This window comes from Leptonotus elevatus, chromosome 14, assembly GCF_054856555.1.
Source record: "Leptonotus elevatus isolate MCC_2025b chromosome 14, RoL_Lele_1.0, whole genome shotgun sequence".
Taxonomy (NCBI): Eukaryota; Metazoa; Chordata; class Actinopteri; order Syngnathiformes; family Syngnathidae; genus Leptonotus; species Leptonotus elevatus.
The window spans coordinates 568740-590543 of record NC_141252.1 but is presented as its reverse complement, the minus strand read 5'-3'; the positions used below and the strand labels follow the sequence as shown (position 1 = coordinate 590543).

General features: G+C 42.8%; 1 protein-coding gene across 2 annotated transcripts; it reads left to right on the top strand.

Annotated features, from left to right (window-relative positions):
• Positions 1–375: 375 nt before the first annotated feature.
• On the top strand, positions 376–21642 carry trip11 (thyroid hormone receptor interactor 11). Of its 2 annotated transcripts, none has more exons than XM_086095464.1 (20): positions 376–774; positions 1776–1852; positions 2955–3065; positions 3415–3714; positions 4583–4651; positions 4739–4904; positions 5127–5494; positions 5554–5652; positions 5935–6138; positions 6908–8407; positions 9434–10750; positions 10843–10983; positions 11957–12150; positions 12231–12394; positions 13344–13447; positions 13529–13628; positions 15091–15172; positions 16044–16158; positions 18114–18236; positions 19423–21642. In XM_086095464.1, the coding sequence occupies exons 1-20, from the start codon at positions 636–638 to the stop codon at positions 19747–19749; spliced, it is 5700 nt and encodes a 1899-aa protein (XP_085951590.1). In that variant the 5' UTR covers positions 376–635; the 3' UTR covers positions 19750–21642. The 2 variants fall into 2 exon arrangements, with proteins under 2 accessions (XP_085951590.1, XP_085951589.1); XM_086095463.1 differs by having other exon boundaries at positions 1773–1852.
• Positions 21643–21804: the final 162 nt, after the last annotated feature.

The window sequence follows — 21804 nt, the reverse complement described above, 5'->3', positions numbered from 1 at the left end:
GTCAGCTTGTGTTCATTTAGTGGTCTAGGTGTGGATTTTAATGGGTTTTGCGTTTGTGGAAATAAACATATTTTTTAAAACTTGTCTATTTGGTTTGAAAATGTTAGCAGGTCAATGTGACCCGTAAATTGCTTCTTTAAACGCTTCCCCTAAAAATTGTGGGAGAAAAATGGAAGACTTTGTGGGTGTATTTTTTGTTAAAGAACGGCGAATAATATATGCCCAAAAAGGGGGGTGGGGAGGGGGCTAAAATATTGATTTCATAAAATTAGCAACGCTCCATTTGACGTGTGCTCACTGGTCCTTTAAAAATGGTTGGTCCTTCATGAATCCCACAATGCACCGCGGCGGTTGTGTCCACGTCACAGGTGACAGCCAGCCGGCCCCTTAATGGCTGCCGCAGCCGAGTTGGCAGTCTCATGAACCGAACGAGTGAAACCTGTTTTCTGTTATTGTCAAGGTAAACTACCGAGGAGCTAAATTATCCCATAATTTTGTATTGACAGTTTAGCTTTATGTCCTAGTTCGCTGGCTAACCGAAGCTAGGCTAAGCTAGCCCCCACCTCCCCGGTCGCCCTTACCGACCCCCTCTTCTGTTTTGGTCCGGCGGTGTTGTTGTTGAGCCACCCCCAAAGATGTCATCGTGGCTCGGCGGAATCGGCTCCGGCCTCGGCCAGTCGCTGGGCCAGGTCGGCGGGAGCCTGTCGTCCTTCACTGGGCAGATCTCCAACTTTACCAAAGATATGTTGCTGGAGGGAGTGGAAGAAGTCGGAGGTAAGTCGCCACATCATCATCATTAGCAGATCACTTTACTGTACACTCTAGTTAGCCAACTAATTAGTTTATTTATTTATTTATATTCTTTAATGAATGGGTGGTGTCGAGGATGGAATCACATGGCTACGCAATGAGTTTGTAACTTTTTCTCGCTTTATTTATTTTCCTAAACCTTTAGCTGCTGGAATCACATGGCTGCCTATTGATTTCTAGTCGCCTAAATTGATGCACAAAATGGAACCACATGACTACTTAAATGTGTTTGTCAATTTCAAAGGCTGTAATTGTTTCCCAAAACAAAACAATATGAAGGATAGGATCACATGGCTACCTAATGATTGGTCTCGTCCATAAACAATGTAGCCACCCTGTACGTCACATGGCTACCTAATGAGTATATAACGCACTAGTTTCTCCAAAATATTTAGGATGTGAAATCTAATGCGTGTCACTTGTTTCCCAAAGCAATGCAGAGGACGGAATGCATGTATTTTGTGAAGTGCAGTGATACAAAGTGCTGTTTTTCTTACATAAAAACAGATTAGAGAAGTTTTTATTGGTGTTTGTTTTTGGGAAACCGGAATGTATTCAGGGCATTTCCATTTATTTCATGGGAACGGATGATTTAAGTACAGTACATACACGCAAAGTTAAAGTTAGTCAAGTTAGCCAATACAAATCTAGAAATATTTTTTTAAGTGTGCAAAAAATCCTTTGCTGCCTTTATTTTAATTTTATGTTTTTATATATTACTTTTTTATTTGGGTGATTTTGTGTGACTTAAAACTACAAGGCAAATTCAATATATTGACTGCACAGGACCATCAGTGTGTTGTTTGCTTGTGTGTCATGTGAGGATGTTAAAGCAGATCTCATGTGCTGTGAAAGACATGCTCCGTGTTTGTTTCCATTCTGGAAATGCATGACATATGTTGATGTGTTTGTTTCAGAGTGGAAAGAAGATAAGTGACTGTTTCTCTTGTTCCCATGTAAAGCAGACGCCGCCACAGAGTTGCAGTTGTCCAGTTCCAAGCTGGCTGATGTGGAGGCTGCCATGTCCTCTCAGAAATTTGAGGTTGGATTATTATTATTTTATTTGTATACCACCTTCTTGATAACATTTTACTTTTGCTTGCAAATGGATCTGCCCGTCAAATTCAGATTCCGTCTAGAAAGATAAAGGTGGCATACAAAGACAGTATTTTCACCTGTATTTGTTTCATTTTTTTTAACCAGCAAAACAACAAAAATAATACTTTATGTATTTACATGCTAATACAAATTTGGTCAAGTTCATATTTGTCGCCTCAATACTATTGGTCAGTCCCCATGTGGCTTTCTTGTATTTTATTTTATTGTAAATCATTAAACAAGTCAAAGGGCTGAACTTACTCTCTTCAGCGATACAATATGTAATGACTTAAACAAGATGGCATGTTTTTAATTGCCTGAAAAACAAATGTTTTGGAAATGCAAGGACTCCGCTTGACATTGACAATCTATTTCTGTTTTCATTCATTCATTCATTTCTCAAACAAATTAAAATATTTCTACATAAGAAACAACTAGATAATTTCAATATAAATTTATCATAACAAATTTAGTAATTTATTATTTTAATTAAAAAAAAGACAAATATGAATGTATTTATTATAAGATTTATTCAAACTAACTGGCAAAATATGGATGCATAAGCTTTTTGTTGGATGGCGCAAATTTATTACCATGCATAAATATAATAATACAATTACAGTACTAAAAACTTCCTTTCTATATTTGTTATTCAGGCTTTCAAATGTTAAGCATTTTCTTTGAACTGCGCCATAAACAATATCGTTTACATAAGCCACCTTTTGCTCTGCCATTGTGACATGTGATGACTGTCAGTCGTTTTGGTGTAAAGTCATTTTAGTCACCTATTTGTAATGTAACGTTGCTACACGAGGTACGGTTTGGCATCACGGTGCAGGTTGTAGTGTACCGTGTTAGCGATAAGATTATCATCAAGCTGTTGACACGGTAGGAATGTTTAGCATATCGTTTGCTTGCTTTCTTGCCATTTGGCTAACAGCCCGCGGGCAACTGACAAAAACGTCTGTTGACATTTTTTTGTGGTTTAATGCTGTGGAAACGGAAACCTATTTATAAGCAACTGTGTCCTTTTTTTTTTTTTGAAGTGCGAAAGGTTGAAAAAGTTCCGCGCTGAGCTGGAGGAGAAGCTGGAAGCCTCAGAGATCCAAATCAAGCAGCAGTCAGCCGAGTACAGGACACTTCTGCAGCAGAAAGACGTATGAGAATCAACTTCAGTACTCTATTTAGCTTCTCCAAGGGCTGATATTGCCTTGTATAATGTTTGGGGGGGGTTTTCCCCGCAAAAAATCCAATGTCCAATATTAATTCTGTCCCCGTTTGCTTATGGAACAAACATTGCACGGATAACGTTTCCATTAGCAGTTAGCTAATTTAAATTACGATTACCACCACCAGTTGGAACACAATGTAATCTGGCTGCTAGTGGTCAAAGGTAGACACAGCTGCCAGTTCTAATCTGAGATAACAGTAATAAATTGCACAAACTTACTGCAAAAAAAAAAAAAAAAAAAACTCCATACACTGAGGTCCCCATGTGTCATCCAGGTGGAGATCAGTCACCTGAAGGCCCGACAAAGCGGCCTCCAGGAGGAGGTCCAGAAGCTTCAACACTCGGTCCAGTCTGCTTCTGCCGGCCCCTTGCTGCCTGTCACCGCGGCCTCTTCCAGCGTCGCCACCACGGCGTCCTCCTTCCTGTCCCGGACGTCTGCGTCTCACCACCACGGCTTTCATGGCGATGACATGGACATCGGTGAAGTCATCTCGTCCCAGCAGGAGATCAACCGGCTGTCAAGCGAAGTGCTGCGACTGGAGGCGGAAGTGGCGCACTGGAGGCGCATGTCGCAGGTGAGAAGGAGGAGGAGGTTTGTTAGTTAGTCAGACTAGCGTCCCGAGCGTCTCTGGTTACATTTACAATCTCATTTTGCTGATTGAATTGAATGGAATTTCAAATTCACTTTCAAATGAAGATCACAAATTTGAAATCAATCTGTTTAAAATGACTTATTTCCAAATTAGTTTAAAAAGGTCATTATATACAGCATTATAATTTCCCAATTTTAAATCTAATTTCTAAATTGATTTGGTATTACATTTCCCAATTCTATGTAAAATCTATGTAAAATCACACTTCAATTTGAAATGAAATTCCCAAAGAAATTAAAAAAATACCAAACTGAAAATTCAGTTAGCCAAGTGAAAGTTCCATTTCCAAATACATTTGTGTTAAATCACTATAACATTTTTAACTTTTTATTTTGTGTAAAATTCACTGTAGACCTAAATTGACAGTCAAATGTCAGTTAGAGAAAAGTTAAAGAAAAACTAATAAACTAAATTTACATTTCAGTTGAATTTGACTAAAGTTAAATGATGGATAAAAAATATTTAAATTCTCAAGATAATTACAATTAAATGTTTACACTAAAATTAAATTGGATAAAAATGAAAAACAGTTCAAATTAGAAATTAACTTATAATAAACATAATTTCAAATTTGATTTAAGGTTTTAAAATTCAAACCTTTGTAGTTCATTCAAACATGTAATTACATTTTAATACAATAATCCAGTTACAATTGTATTAATTGTATTGTAATCTTATTGCAATTAATGTGTAAATTCTAATGAATGAGAGTACAATTTATGTAAATACCGTACATTAAATTCAATATTTTGCCACTGATTAAGTCACAGTTTTTGAATTTCTCCTTTAGGCATCGACAGCAGTGGGGGCAGGTCACTCTGACCAGGGTGAGATTCTGAAACTTCAAAGAACAGTTAAGGTAAATTCACTTCCCAATAAATTGCAAAACTGGCTCGACACTTTAGCAGCACTGTGAGACTTGACCTTTGGTTTTGTATTTTTGCAGGAACTGCGGGACAAGATGAGCCGCGAGGTGGACGAGCACCAGCACGAGCTCGCCGCCCTGCAGGACGTCCAACGTCAGAAGATGTCCGACCTCAGCCGGCGCCACCGGGGGGAGCTGGCCGAGTATGAGGAGAGGATCGAGGAGCTGGAGGAGCAGCTACAAAATGGTCTGCATATGTTTCTGTATGTGACCACTGCTAATGAGGTTATAGTGAACCCCTGATATTCTCGGTGGATTGGGATTGAGCCTTACCGCCAAATCCGTGTGTTCCATTTGAGCCCAGATAGATATTCATCCCATGAAGGAAATCAGATGTCAAATTGCGCATATGCAGAGCTTCACTTTATATATACATTCATCAGCTAATCTCTAAAATGTCCTTCTACAGGCACCTCCGCACCCAGCTCGCCATCAAACCCCTCCATAGAGCTAGAACTGCAAACCACTGTCTCCGCCCTGCGCCAGGCGGCCGAGGAGCGGGAGGCGCGTCTCTCCGAGCTGTCCGCCAACCTGGAGGAGGCGGAGAGGGTCCGAACCTCGCTGCAGTCGGAGAAGGACGACGCCCAGGAGGAGAACGCGGCCCTGCTGCAGAACTACGCCCGGCTGCAGGCCTCCGTGGGGGAGCTTCAGGAGCGGGTGCGGGAGCAGGAGGGCAAAACTGTACAGAAAGCCCAGTTGGAGCACGAGATCCAAGTGCTGAGGGACAACCTCGCAGGTGCCCAAAAGGAAACGGAGAGAATGAAAAGTGTGCTTCAGGTAAGCGAGTCCTTGGTTCGGACTACTTTTACATTTCTGACATTGCTCTCCCAAATCAGGCAGAACCAAAGGAGGAGGTCGAGCATGCCGATATCTTAGAATTGAACACCATCATCGGCACACTAAGAGAAGAGAAGGAGGTTCTGGAACAAGATAAGGTGGGATCATATTTAAATTGGGTTCCAGGTCGTGAAACCGCCATGTCACCATGTACTGCCTCAAACAACTTCAAAATAAAAGCGTACTAAAGCACTGCTATGTTACTGTATTTAAAAATAATAATAATAATAATTAAGTTGGCCTGTTACCATCACCTTCCATAATAAAAACACGACCAGTATAATAATAATAATGATGATAATCCAAGCTTCTAATGCCGTAGTGAAAATCAGACCCATTGTCATCAGATCCTAAATTCATATTTTGTTTCCCTGTCAAAGCTCACCCTGCAACAAAGACTGAGCGCGGCCGAAGAGAAAGTCACCTTGGCGAGCGCGGCTCGACCAGCTGAAACCGAGTCGATGGAAGACCTGAAGGAGGCGCTAGAAAGGCGAGAGAGGTCCCTGAAGGCTACACAGGAGGAACGAGACACTTTGCTGACTGAGCTGGAGGAGCTAGACCGGCAAAACCAGGAAGCAACGCAGGTCCGAGCAATATTAGCAAACTAACATGAACGATTATCATATGTGCTATTGTGTTAATATTTTTATTATTATTCTGACACTTTTCTCTGTTTCTAAAAATTTCTCAAACCATTCCAACGTCCAAAAATTCAGGACATCTGGTCATCATTTTATTTTATTTATGTATTTTTTTACATTCCTTAAATTTTTCATGGCAGAAACCAAATTGAAGTTAATAAAAAAACATTTTCCATTATACAATAACTCAGTATTTACTTCCACTTTTGATTATTAGACTTATTATTCAAGCCATTCCCACTTCAAAATGTTTAGTTTATTCCTATTGGAAAGTATTCTTGACATTGCCAAAAATCCCAAATTGTTCAATATTTCACATTTTCACTGATAAAATTCCCCAAATAATGGAGGCTTTTTACAAATGTACCCAAGCCTTACTTTCCATTCAAATTACCATTTTTGCAAATGTTGCAATACCTACTGTTAACCTTTGAACCCCAAAATCTCAGAACTGGAGCCAGATGTGTTGAATTAGAAAATCACATACATCGTACCAGTCAGACAAAAAGTTGGTTATAAGATTTTAAACAGGAAGGCATGACACGGCAATCCGAATAATTTAAAGAACAAGTGAAAAACAAAAAGATTGAAAAACTACAATTTTCTGACGTTTGCATTCTACATTCCAGATCTTAACTATTTCAGTGACATTTCACTTCATCATCTTATCAAATCTCCTGTCCTAATTTGTCAATCTTCCTTCCTTTCCCAGCATCTGATCTCTGTGAAAGAGCAGCTAAAGAAGGCCGAGACGGAGCATAGCGCCACCAAAGATCGGAATAGCGCGCTTGAGCGGGAACTGGAGGCCCAGAAAGAGAAAATCAGCCAGAGTGCGTTCACACTCAACGACCTGCACATGAGCAAGCAGCAGCTGGAGGGCGCTGTCCGAGATCTGAAAGGCAAATTGAAACAAGCTCAGGAACAGAGCAAAGAAGCCCGTAGAGAAACTTCAGAACTAAAGAAGAGCAAGCAGGAGAAGCAGGAGCACCTGTCGGCAGCAAAACAAGAGCTCAGTCATACCGAAAGGACAAAAATGGATGAAGGAGAGCTGGTTTTGAAGGAGAGGGAGCTTTCGGACCTTCGAAAACAGCTGGAGAAAGTGACGTCGGAGGATTTTGAGTTGAAGATGGAGAACAGGAAGTTGAAAGAGGATGTGAGGAAAACCGAGGACTTGTTGAAGGAGGACCAGACGGTGGCGAGCAGGGCGTTGCGGGAGAAGGACACGCGCATCGAAGCCCTCAAGCTTGAGAAAGAACAGCTGGATTGCGAGCTGCAGCGGTCCGAGCGCTCGCTGGCGGAAGGGGCCAAACAGTACCAGCGCACCGTGGACGAGCTAAGCCGAGCGCACTCCATGGACGCCTCGGCCCTGCAGAAGGAGCACGAGCGCGCCGTCAAGCTCAATCAGGAAAAGGACACCGAGATCGCTCAGTTGCGTCTCGACGCAGAGCAGCTGGCGGCCGACCACCGGGACACCAACGAGATGCTCGCCATCACCGTCGCCGGGCAGAAGCAGCTGACCGACTTGCTCCAGGAGAAGGACGCCTTCGCCGAGACGCTGAAAGGGAACGCGGCGGACGCGAGGGCCGAGCTCGAGACGAGCGTCGCGGCGGCAAGGAAGGAGGCGGGTGCGCTGAGGCGAGCGCTGGAGGAGAAGGACAGACAGCTTGCGGGCATGAAGGAGGACAACAGCCACTTGAAGGAGGAGATGGACCGCGCGCAGGATCAGCAGAGCAGACCTCCTCGCACCCTGGACATCATCACCGAGCTGGAGGCCGAGATCAACCAGCTCAAGTCATCCAGAGGTGGCCTGGAGGAGGAGGTGCGGGATCTTCGGCAGAGTTTAGAGGAGCGGCAGGCGGCGCTTCTCAGCTCTCGGAGCGAGCTGGAGCGGGCCACGCTCGACTTCGACGGGCTCCTCCAAGCCAGGGACCAGCAACTGGCCGGACTACAGCGTACGCTGGAGAGTCGAGGTCCCGCGGAGTCCCCGATGGAGCGCGGCGACGTCATACTGCAGGAAGACAAGACGGTGTCTCTGAACCAGGAGAACGGCAACGAGAAGCACGACCTCTCCAAGGTGGAGCTGGAGCGGCTGGTGAAGGGCATGAAGGAGAAGGAGAGTGAAATCAGCCAGCTGAACGAGAAGAACTTGTCTCTCACCAGGCAGCTGGACCAGATGGCGCTGTCCCGGGACGAAGTGGGGAAGCTCTCCCAGGTGATTCTGAAGAAGGACCTGGAGATCCAGGCCCGTCGTGTTTAATCCTAAATTTATCCAAAAAGTGGAAGTCAACCTGAAACATTTCCAGACAAAAATGTTATATGTGACCTCACGAGTCTAAACATTTAATTCCGATTAATATTACATTTGTAGAATATGAGTTATGCAGCGAAATCCAGATGTTTTTATCCATCTCACGGGGCAGCCATTTTGCCATTTGCTGTTGGCTGAAGATGACATCAAAGTTGCTCAGGCAACGAACAATCACAGCTCACCTGTTTTCTGAAGCTGAGCTGTGATTGGTTGTTACCAGAGACCTGAGCAACATTGATGTCATTTTACTCGACAGCAAGTGGCAAAATGGCCGAACTAGTATCATAGAGTTAATCAAACCACCTTCAAAGAAATATTTTAATCATGTCTTTTTATTCATCGACTGTTGATTCAGTGTCCGGAAGAGCTGGTGGTTCTGTATTTTGCTCAAGGACACTTCAGCAATGTCACAGGGTCTCAAGATTGAACCCACAACATTCGAGTTGGGAAATGTTTGTTTGTTTTTTCACACAAAAAAAATAATATTTTTTTGCGAGTATTAATGAAATTATTTACATTTCTTTTTCTTTTCTTTTTTAGGTAATAGTTTTTTTTTTCTGGTCTATTTTTTTCATGTTTTGGTGTTTTTCTGATGAAAAATAATCCGCCGATCTTGGCCTTCACTACACATAAATCTTAAATAGCTGATTTGTCAGTTCAGCATTCTTCTTTGACAGATTACTACTTTCCTTTTAGCTGGGTTTAGGTGACGTTTTTGGGCTCTATAGAAAGAGCACAAAATTACACCGAGGACTGTGAATAGGTTTTCAGCGAATACCAAATCTGTTTGCCAAAAGTAATCCGGAAATATGCAAGAATTACTATAAAGGCTTCTTTTTGTTTTTATGTGGAATTTTCTAAATGGTCTATCGTGGTAGTAGTACTTTTTTGTTGTTTGTTTAATAAGTGCAATGTTTTGGGGAATCGCAGGTGATCCTGCAGAAGGATCTGGAGATCCAGGCCCTTCACGCGCGAGTCACTCTGGGCGGCAGTCAGGACGTCCTCTTCCTCCAGCAGCAGCTGCAGGCCTACGCCGTGGAGAGGGAGCAGGTCCTCGCCGTCCTCAACGAGAAGACCCGGGAGAACAGCCAGCTGCGCTCCGACTACCACCGCCTCATGGACATCATGGCGGGCAAAGAGGCGGCGCTACTCAAGCTGCAACAGGAGAACCAGCGTCTCTCCAACTCGAGCGACCCTTCGGGAAGCCAGGAGATGTTTAAGGAGACCATCCAGAATCTCTCGCGCATCATCAGGGAGAAGGACATCGAGATCGATGCGCTGACGCAGAAGTGCCAGACGCTGGTGACGGTGCTGCAATCGTCGGGCGGAGACGCCGGCGGCGGCGGCGGCGGGGTCAGCAGCAACCAATTTGAGGAGCTGCTGAAGGAACGCGACACGCTCAAGCAGCAGGTGAAGAAGATGGAGGAGTGGAAGCAGCAGGTGATGACCACCGTCAAGAACATGCAGCACGAGTCGGCGCAGCTTCAGGAGGAGCTGGTCAACCTCCAGGCTCAGGTGTCGGCCGACGGCGACGCCGGCTCCAAACTGTCGGTGGATTACGGCAGGCTCGTCCAGAGCTACGAGCACAAGGAGCAGCGGCTGGGCAGCTTGAGCGTGGAGCTGGCCCAGGTCCAGAAGACCCTCAGCCAGCTCAGCACCACCAAGGATCTCCTGCTGGGCCGTCTCGACCCCGCGGCTCCCGAAAGCAAGGCACGGTCGAGCGCGGTGGACGCCGCCAGCCAAGACCTCGCATCCCTTCAAACCCGTCTGACCGAGCAGGAGAACCTGATCCGGACCCTCCAGGAGAACAACCACCGGCTCTCCTGCTCGGCCTCCTCCTCTGAGAGCGAGCAGAGGAGCCACGCCGCCGAGCTCCAGCAGGTCCGAGCCAGCCTGGACGCCCTGCAGAGGTCCGTCCGCGACAAGGACCTGCTAATCAAGACCAAAGGGGACCAGCTGGCTCGGGTGAGCGAGGCGCTGCGCAACCGCGAGAGCGACAGCGAGGTGCTGAAGCAGGCCGTCACCAACCTGAAGGAGCGCGCCCTCATCCTGGAGATGGACGCCAAGACGCTGAAGGAGGAGAACGAGCGGGTGGCAGCGCGCTCGCGGGAGAAGGAGTCCGAGTTCCGCGCTCTGCAGGAGACCAACATGCAAGTGTCCATGCTGCTCCGCGAGCGCGAGTTTGAGCTCAGCGCCATGAGGGACAAAGCCGCCACTGTGGAGAAGATGCTCAAGGACAAAGAGCAGGTCAGTTGTCCATCCACTCGCCACACTTCAAAGTTTCCTTCCACTTGCTCGTGAGCTCATGCATGGTTTGTTGTCATCTCTCTCTGGCGCAGGGTAAATCGGGTGAGCTCAATCAGCTCCTGAATGAAATCGAATCCATGCAGGACAAAGCGGTGGCGTTCCAGCAGGAGCGCGACCAGGTGGTGATGGCGCTCAAGCAGAAGCAAATGGAGACCGCGGCGTTGCAGACGGAGGTGGGAATGTTCAGTTCATTATACATCATTGTTGAAAAAGGGAAACTTGTCTTGCAGGGTAAAAGTAGGGCCCGACTTATTAAGTCAAACCCGCTATAAAAGCACTTTATAAATAGTTTTGATTAATTGGTTGATATGGCAGGATAAAATTCCGATAACACATTAATCGGCCTGTTACCAGTAATTATATATAAATAAATAAAAAAGTACAATAATTAAAATAAAATAAAACAATTCTTCCCTTAATGCTTATAACAATAATTGCCTTTCTGTTGTTGTTGAGGGTAGAACGTTTGAATGTCATTATCTTTATCTTATGTTGTAATGTTAAAAAAAAAGAAGAAGAAGAAGAAGATAATATTGGCCAATTTCTAGAGCACTAAAAACCGCAGCTACAAAATGCTGTACATAAAACAAAACACAATAATTATAATAATAATAAAACAATAATAATACAATATTCAAGTCTAAATATGGTATTTTGGTTAACATTGCGTTAGTGGAATATGAGTTAAGCAGCAAAATCCAGCCGTTTTTTATCAGGATCAGAATGCGGCCATTTTCCACTTGATGGTGAGTGAAAATGACATCATAGTTGCTCAGGTCTCGAGTAACAACCAATCACAGCTCAGCAGAAAACATGAGAGCTGTGATTGGTCGTCGCCTGAGCACTGAGCAACTGTGATGTCATTTTCAGTCGCCAGCAAGTGGCAAAATGGCCGCCCCACTAAGATGGATATAAACGGCTGGATTTTTCTGCATAACTCATATTCCACAAATCTAATATGAATCAGAATGAAATGTTTAGACTAGTGAGGTCACATATATTATTGTCAAGAAATGTACCCCTTTAAATAAATTAATAAAATCAAATGTTCTGTCCTTATCAAAACATACAAGACCTCCCAAACACATGGATTTAGTGACCGTGGGAGGTAGAAGAGAATAATGAGTTGTCCGCGTGTCCACACAGCTGCAGCACGTGCGGGACAAAGAGCAGCGCCTCAACTTGGAGCTGGAGAGGCTGCGAAACCACCTGCTGGAGATCGAGGACTCGTACACACGGGAGGCCCTCGCCGCCGAGGACCGCGAGGCCGAGTTGCGCCGGCGCGTGGCCTTGCTGGACGAGCGGCTGGCCACGTCCTCCAGCGCGGTGGAGAGCGCCAGGTCGGCATCCGACCCAACTGAGTCGACTCAAGCGGAATCTAAGGTCATTGAGATGTTTCATGTTTTCATCGTGTTTGTAGCCAGCAGGCCAGCATGCAGGTGGAGTCGCTACAGGAGCAACTGAGCGGCGTGGTTCAGCAGCGGGACGACGCCCTCCTGCAGCTCGGGACCTCCCAGGAGCAGGTCAAACAGTATGCAGTTTCCCTCTCCAACCTGCAGATGGTGCTAGAGCAGTTTCAACAAGGCAAGAGTCAATGCGGCGTCTGTGAAATTTGATATCCAGCAACTACATCGAGTTACTTTTACACAATGAATCAAACCAAGGAATACAATTACTAATTATACCATATATTTATTTTACAATAATACTCATATTTATAATGTCAAAATTTTGCAGTAGTATTTTTATGTGATAGAAATTTTAGGAAATGCATAAGGGGAACATCTGAACTTGAGTTGCGGTTGAGGCACTTTAAATGGTGGCAGGTGTGCAGACTCCCGTTTAACATGAATTTGAATATGACTGATTATTTCTGAACACAGCTGCGACCTCCATTTATAAAATTATAAGAACTCACCTGTTTATTTTTACTTACCCTCTTTATATTATACATTTATTTATTAACAAAAATGGCAGTTTTACAAGGGTGTGTAGACTTTTTGTATCCGCTGCATATATTCTTTTTTTTTTTTTAAGTATATTGTTTTTCAATGCAATAGATATTTTCTTTTAATGTATTTTTTGTTTTATTGAAGGAGTCGTATTATTACTTTTTTCTGTCAATGCAACGCTGTATTACAATTTTAGAATGTTCTTTTATTTTTTGCTGTAGTGCTATTTTTTTTTGTTACACGCGTCAAAGCCACAAACGAAGCAGAGCTGCAGTATTGTCGGTTGCACCGATTATCATTGTATTCTGATTTCTCGCACAAAATCTCTCCACTCGTGACTTTGAGAGTTTCCCAGGAGAAATTCTGTTCTATTGTACGTGCCTCTTTACAATCAAGTAACAAAACGTTTTTTTAAATAAGCGTTCTCTAACATCTCGTTGCATTTGTGACTGTTCAACTAGGTTGGCAATCTCATCTTGCGTGCTTCCCAAACTGCTGCTTTCAACACGGCAGCCAGAGAGGGCAGTCAGTGTGACTGTTTTGACCAAAGCATGTCTCAAAAACTCTATGTGTCATTTCAGAGGAGAAAGCCATGTACTCGGCGGAGCTGGACAAACTCAGGAAGGAGAAGGAGGAGTGGCAGAAGAAGGCGGACAAGCTAGAAGATCAAGCGTCTGCCCTTCAGGTGGGCTCATCGCTTCACGGTTGAATTCCATCTCAACGTAAAGTGTCAGCAAATGTGGGAAAAATGATGCTCACGTTGCAGATGAACCTGGACGAGGCCAACGCCGCTCTGGATTCGGCGTCTCGCCTCACCGACCAGCTGGACTATAAGGAGGAGCAGATTGAGGAGCTGAAGCAGCAAGGTGAGGTCGTGGGCAGTTTTTATGTTTTATGTCCGGCGTGATTAGACCACAACAGTCTTTATTGTCCCCTCCCCGTCAGGGAAAATTTCCATCTTACACATATTGGCAACCAATTTCCATCATTTTTTTTTTTTAGTTGGTCCACCTCCAGACCTTAACCTCGCCCCTCTGCTGCCTTTGGCCTTCAGTTCTGACAACAATAAAGTTATTTTCTTTGGGCTTAGAATAAAGCAAAAGACCCAAGGACTTTTCCAACATCACATGTGATGGCCGCCTCGTGTTGGGTGCAAGTCTCTCTCGGCCTCTTTCTGTCTCCGTCAAATGTATTTTTCATAAATCCAAATCTTTTTATCACTCATTCTATTTTTCTCTCGCTTGCTGAAAGGGGGCGAGAGAGAGTTTTATAATTATTAGTGCTGTCAAAGTTAAAGCGTTAACTGATTAATCACAAAAAAATTATCGCATTTATTATGAATTTACGCAAATTATCCTTTAAGCGTGACAGCGGATGGCTACGTTTAAGGTAGCACAGGTTGCGTTTTAGCAATAAACATAATTACATGCATTAAAGTAAAGCATTTCATAAATGTTTGCGTATCACATTCTGAATATTTGTTCATGACAAAATATTGGTCATTTTTTCCCCATTTTAAATTATGCAAATAATTAACTGATTAGAAAAAGAGGACGATGAACGTGTGCAGTGGATCCAAATTTAGCAGGATTTTTTTTTGATAAGTCTTTTTTTTAAATTAAGCAATTAATTATGATTAATCAAAATTAAAAAATTTGATTAATCTGATTAAAAAATTAAAAGCTCTAATAATTATATATATTATATTATACTGTGTTATATTTATATCGAAAAATGTAATTAGCATCTTCAGAAAACACTGCAAATCCAAAAATTTCATTTGGGACACATTCTGGCAAAACATGGCATTAAAAGTGTCAAAAATATTGCTTTCAAACTATTTTTTATTAGAAGCAATTATTACATTCTAAATAATAAAAAAATGCTAATAATCAGTACAATTATTAGATTTAAAAAATTTAATTCAGTGGCGTATGTATGTCTTTACCGTCACTTGATGAAATTATAAGAAAATGACCCACATATACAATAATTTAGTGTTTCATGGAGTTTTTTTTTTATGTAGGGATTGTTGTTATAAAAACGTAATATTGTTAAACCTAATATTTGTTTGAAAACAAATGACCCCAAGGACCTTTCCGACATCACCTCCTTGTGCCGGGGGTGAAACTTTCTCCCACGCTTTTGTTTAGACTTTAACACCACATCTGATACGACTCAGTCTTGATCGCTTGTGTTTTTGTAGACCTGCTGTATGAGCTCATTTGTTTTCCCTTCTTATCTAAATGCCACTTATGGAACATGTAGAATATTATGTGTGGCGTCTATGAATGCGTCGGCTAACGTGCTCCTTTGTGTTGTTTGTAGTGGCCATAAGACAAGAGATGTTGGAGGAAGCCCAGAAGAAACTGATGAACCTTTTGAACAGTACAGAGGGCAAGATTGACAAGTAGGTGACATGATTGGCAGCGGAAGAGATAGACCGATGTTTTTTTCAGGGCAATACCGATACAAAATTTTAAAAGAATAATAAAATCTCCAGCACTTGCCTGCTTAAATGCCTTCAAGGACATGTTTATTTAACAGCTTTGTGATTTGCAACATGTTAGAGGTTTTTTGTTTGCCATTAGCTTTTGCACCAACTTTTATGTGGCTACCGCACGCTAACTTCCAAATAGCCGCTAATTTGCGGTCTAACCATTCACCCACACGCTAAACCCGGCATAACTCCCAAATAGCCGCTAAAAAACTATTAATTTGCAAGCTAGCCGGTTAGCTCGCGGGCTAATAGCCGCTAATTCGCGGGCTAACCATTCCTCCGCACGCTAACTCCCAAATAGCTGCTAATTCGCGAGCTGTTAGCTTGCCGGCTAACCGTTCACCCACACGCTAACCCCGAGATAACTCCCAAATAGCCGCTAAAAAATGGCTATTAGGTTAGCCCGTGAGCTAACCGTTAGCTCGCGGGCTACTAGCAGCTAATTGCTGCCTATTGGCTGTTAGCACAGCACGAGCAATCAATCAGATGGTGCTGTGGGCAGGCCAATGCTGCAGGGAGTCAACAGCGGCTAACAGTTTTTAATATATCGGCCATCAAAACAAAAAAACAGGCTGATGCCGATATTCATAAAATGCTGAATATTGTCGGCCGGCCGATTTATCTATCCCTTAGTGCAATTGTCGTAATCGTAATGCTGTAATGCACTAATTTCATACATTACAAATGAAATGTCGGTAAAATGGGATCAAATGCCAACCCTCAGTCTTTATTTTTGTACATTCACTACCCACCAAGTTGGATTTTAATTTTGTGTCCCCAGGGTCCTGATGCGTAACCTGCTCCAGGGCTACTTCCACACACCCAGAAACAAGCGCATGGACGTGCTTAGGCTCATGGGTAGTGTGCTGGGCTTGAGCCGAGAGGACGTGGAAAAGGTCAGCGATTAATTGATGCCGTTTTCGCTTCAAATGAATGATGTCATTGTAGTACCTTTTGCACGCTGGAATAACGCCGCTCCTGTTGCGAGGCGCCTCGTAAACTCACAAGCACTTTGTCGTTGTGTGTGTGTTCAAACGGCCCTTTCACTAATGTTCCATTAATTAACGCAATATACTGTATAAATGACTTTTATAAAGAATTGCAGGACACTTAACACTAGTTGAAATCGCTCTATTTGGGGGGGGGGGGTGAGTATAGCTTCCATTGTGGGCGGAGCTAGGGTGTTGTGATGAAGCGAGGGCTACCCGGTGTTGCCAATGCCCCTCTAGCTTTTCAAAATGCCGTTGAGAAACTTTTTTTTTTCCCCCCAGTACATTGTGAAAGTGAACTGGAATTTTAAGAGTTAAATAATGAACATGAGTGAATATTTTATGACAAGAACTGATGTTAGTTAAAAACTAAAAAAGCAAAAATCCTAAAATAAATAAATAAATGGCCACAAATAAGCTGAAAGGGTTATAAAATTGAACTAGGCTTGAATCTAAAAAAAAAAGAAGAAAAAAAAAAGCCCTGCAGCGAGCTTGAAACAGACATTTAGAAATGTAAATTAGTCCTTCGCAAACCACAAGAAACCCAAAAAACTTCCACGAAAGGCAGGGGGGAGATTTTCATTCTTATCCAGAAGGTCTGGCAGCAGCCCCGCGGAACCATTCCAACCCTCCTAAAGGGAAACAGATACGGCAAATTGGATTACGGCGCCCCCAAAGACAAATATTTTTTTTTATTGTGTTGCACTTTTGTCATGGTGGGTCCCTTGCCTCTTTTTTTTATTTATTTTTTTAACAACATTGTCCCTCCCTGCTCGTGTTTACATCCCCTTACGGGATCGCAGCGCGCTCTAAGTGCATCCAGCTGTGAGCAAGCGTCGTCGACGACGAGGGAGGATGACAGCGCGGTGAGACCGCTTCCTCTCGCAACGACGTGTCGAGTCAGCAAAAAAACACCCCGCGGAACTAATTACGTGGACGTGTGTGTGTGTGTGTGGGGGGGGGGGGGGGGGATAAGGCCCATTATGTCTTCGTCAACTTGTCTGAGGCCTCTACCGCAAAATTGCCGCAAAAGATCTGACATTTTTCAGCCATGTGGTTTTTACGTAGAACCTGACGAAGGAGGGATACTGTCGCTTTCACGCAGAGACACGGCGTGCCGCTAGTAGATAATTAGATGATGTCAGCATTACACGCAGTTTATCGTTCAAGCCTGATTTGGAATCTGTGATGATTTTTTATTTGTATTTTTTTATACAGTTATAATTCTTAAATAAAAAATATAAAATTTTCCTCCTGTAAACATCATTAAGCATATCATTTATACATGTATTTAAGGCAAGTTGTAAAATGTCTGGTATCCTCTTGTTTATGTTGAACAAGTTTAAAACATCATAAATCATGCTGTTTCTACTAAGTACTCTCAAATGTTCTCCAATTTCAATACTGTAAAAAAAAAAAATTCTTGGGAGGAGTAAAATGGCGGCCTCGCGGCTTCAAAAGTCTTGTCTTATGGGCTATTCAGTAATATAGACAGATCAGTGCAGTGAACACACAAGGCAGCATTCCGCTAGCTTAATGCTAACACACAATGTGAACAACCTTGACAGGCTAATAAGTAGCATCGCTAGTTGTGAAGTGTTATATCCCTTTAAAAGGGGATTTAAGGCAAAAGTTGGATACAATCTAAGGTCCGGATGATTCATTTACAGTAAAATCGGCAAAAATCCAATTATTATTCTCTTGTTATATATCAGTTGCCTATAAACTTGTGTTTTTTGAAACAAATCTCTGAATTCACTTCTTTAAAATATTTTATTGTTCAAGGTTAAGGTCATATCGCCCAGCCCTAGTTATAACTGATTTCCAGATGTCTTTTTTTTTTTTTTTTTTTTGCGGCCCAGCTGCTGGAGGAGGACACGGCTCGCGGCATGACGGGCTGGGTGTCGAGCTGGCTTGGTGGCCGAGGCGCGCAGAGCGTCCCCACCTCTCCCCTGTGTCCCGCCAGCGAACGCCGCTTTAACTCGGTAAGAAGAAGAAACAACAACGCTGACACATGCTGCAGTTCACTTCACCACGATCCCATTGGGTCTGATTGTTTATGGGAGGAGTTGCCAAAGAGACCTAATTTAAATGCGAGAGTGAAACCCTGAACAATAAGTGACGCCCATTCAATTGCACATGGGGGGGGGGGAGCAGTTTTTTTTCCCCGATAATATTTGTTAAAGCTGATAGACATCATTTATTGTAAATTAGGGGTGTCAAAATGTGTGTGTTAATTTTGAGTTAATTTACAATTTTTTTTAACACGCGATTAATGAAAGCCTGTACTGGTGAAATTCCAATCGCAACGCTGCAGTCACGTTCACATCAAAATGTAGCAGTAATAAATTTAATAATAATGCATATACAGTATTTAGGGGTCAAGTAAAATACAACTTGAAGTTGCTTCATGTTAAAGATTAGATAGCTTTTAATATGAAAAGAAAAAAAGCACTGCGCTGTCACTAACGTCTTCCAAATGCAATCATGCCATCTAGTGGCAGAAAAATGACCAACACAAATCAATATCACACTCGTTTTTTACAGTACAGTACATCTTTTTAATTTTAACTCTATTTTATTATTACAAAATTACTGTATCAATGACTAAAAGATGCAGCCATATTTCTATTAGTTTAAAGGGATACTTTACTCATTGAGCCATTTTCAGCAGTAAAAAGTTAATATTTTGTCTATAATTAATGTGATACTTTCATTATTTTTCATGAACAATTAAATACCTTTAATAACAAATTTTTCCACTTGCTTTCGACTGAAGACCTGTGCTGAGGAAGTAGGTAACGACCAATGATGGCTCAGTTTGCTGACCAAACCCAGAAAACAGGTGAGCCATGATTGGTCGTTACCGACTTCCTCAGCACAGGTGATGTCATCTTCAGTCGACAGCAAGTGGAAAAATTAGATGAAAGGTATTAATTGGTCATGAAAATTAATGAAGTTGTCAAATTAATTCTGGACAAAATGTCCAGAATTAAAGTAGCTTTTATGTTAACAAGAGTATGAAAAGAACAGATGTAAAATGTGCGATTAATCATGAATTAACTATTGAAGTCATGTGATTAATTACGATTTAAAAAATGAATTGCCTGACACCCCTATTGTAAATCATTTTGCTTCCCTCAAGAAAAATCCTCTTTTCGTCTCTCTCAGTCCTTCTCAGAGATGTTTGTCAAGTTCCTGGAGACGGAGTCGACGCCGTCGCTTCCCGCGCCCAAGCTTCCCCTCCTGGATATCAAGCCTCTGAGCGCCCCGCCCTCCAGGAGAACGACGGCGAGCGGCACGGTTGCCGGCAAGTCTGGCAACCCCTTCCTGGCTCCGCGCTCCGCCGCCGTGCCGCTGCTGGCCGCCGGCGCCGGCGGGTCGGGCGGGCACCTGCTGATGAAGCCCATCTCGGACGCTTTGCCCAGCTTCGCGCCCGTGCCCGTGTCGGCCGAGGCCAGCGGCGGCGCTGTGCTCAAGGACCTGCTGAAGCAGTGAAGTGGATGAAGACGATGTTTGTCCTATGCAGATGAATCGAAGTGCTTCCTTGATAAAAATCGGAAATGCGCCAGAGCGTTTAATGCAAATGGTTCAAATGGCTGAACCCTCCAGAATGTTGGCTTCAAACCAAAATGGCCGACTTCCTGTTTGTCTTCAGGTATGGGTGCTTCAGGCTGTGTTTGGAATCGCATTTTTCACTCTGTAGTGGTGCCTTGAGGTACAAGTGACCCGACCTACGACTTTTTCAAGATACAAGCCGTCAGTCAGCCGATTTCTTTGCTTTGGCAAATTGGAATACGCACTTTGACAAATATGGAACAATTGTTCCCAAAAAGCTTGAAGTTAAGGCTTTGCGTTGCTTATTGTCTAATTAAACATAAAGTAAAGAGTATTACACATTGTTTATTTAAAACAACCACTTTACCTTAATGTCCACTAGCTTTGGCTAAAAGTTTAATTCTTTAAATTCTATACAATTTCTGTATGTATTGTAAAGTGAATCATAGAGTGATATTTCTCTTATTTAAAAACACACTACACAAAAATGTTGTTGTTCTTCGGGGGAGACCTGGAGCAGATTAATGGCATTTCCACTCATTTCATTTGGGAAAGATGATTTGAGATACACGTTTTTTTGAGTTAAGAACATACTCATGGAATGAATTAAACTTGTATTTCAAGGCACCACTGTATTGAGGTTTTTATGGAGTGGACTATGGAGTTAACTGTAAAGTTAACTTTTGATTCATTAACAATTGACATGCCTTTCCAAATTCACGTTTGCTAGGGGTAACTGGCTTATTTGAATCCACCCACTGCGTGCTAACAATCTACCACAAAAGTCCAAATGTGGACTTTTGTGGTAGATTGTTAGCACATAGTGGGTAGAAAAAAAAGCAGATTGCCTGCCAAATTTCATGTCGCTGAGGGAAACTAGCTTATTTGAATTGACCCACTACGTGACAACAATCTACCGTAAAAGGCCATATTTAGAAGTGGGGGGAAAAAAAAGTTATTTTTGTTTCATTAACAATTGACATGCTTCCCCAAATTCACGTTTGCTTATGGATATCTGGCTTATTTGAATCCACCCACTACGTGCTAACAAACCACCACAAAAGTCCACATTTGGAAGGTAGAAAGAAGCAGATTGCATCCCAAATGCCTGCCAAATTTCATGTGGCTGAGGGAAACGAGCTTATTTGAATTGACCCACTACGTGACAACAATCTACTATGAAAGGCCACACTTAGAAGTGTTAAAAAAAAGTTGTTTTTGTTTCATTAACAATTGACATGCCTACCCAAATTCACGTTTGCTAAGAGTAACTGGCTTATTTGAATCCACCCACTACATGACAGCAATCTACCATAAACTGTCAGAAGGGAAGAAAAGCACATTTTCCATTTTAATTAGATTTTTAAACTTTTCCCGCTGCGTCGTTTCTCAACCCAAGTGACCTTGTGAACGTCTCAATTTTCAACGTTTTTTTTTTTTTTACTTCTTATTTTATGACAGTGATGTCGAGCACGCAAGTAAACGGAGTTGCCAAGCATTCTGCGGTTGCGGTCACCCGCACAGACTACACAACAACACGTGTTCAAGTAATAAAGGGCGTACGTAAACGATGCTACTATTACACAGTTGTGCTTGTTTATTGGGTGGGATTGGTTTTTTTTTCCTTCTACATACGGGCACTACTTATGAAGTAGGACATCCAAGTGCCTGTTATTTTGTGCAAAGAACTTGTATAATCAGGATTGTACATGCTTGATAGAAATATTTATATTTACAGACTTGTTTGTACATTTATGTTCATGTAAATCATGGGATGTTTTTTTGTAAATTGGAGAAACAAAAAAAATAAAATAAAAGTACTTCTGCCCCCTGTTGGTGGCTTAGCTTGATGTTCGCTGAAGGCATGTGAGGGGGGGGGGGGGCGTCCCTTCCTGGTCTGATGGGATCCAGCTGTGGAGTGAAGCAGAAGGCGGGGGGGCAAAGCAAATTCAACGTTTTCAAAAAAGTGGCGACACCAGTAGCGCCTCGGTCCAC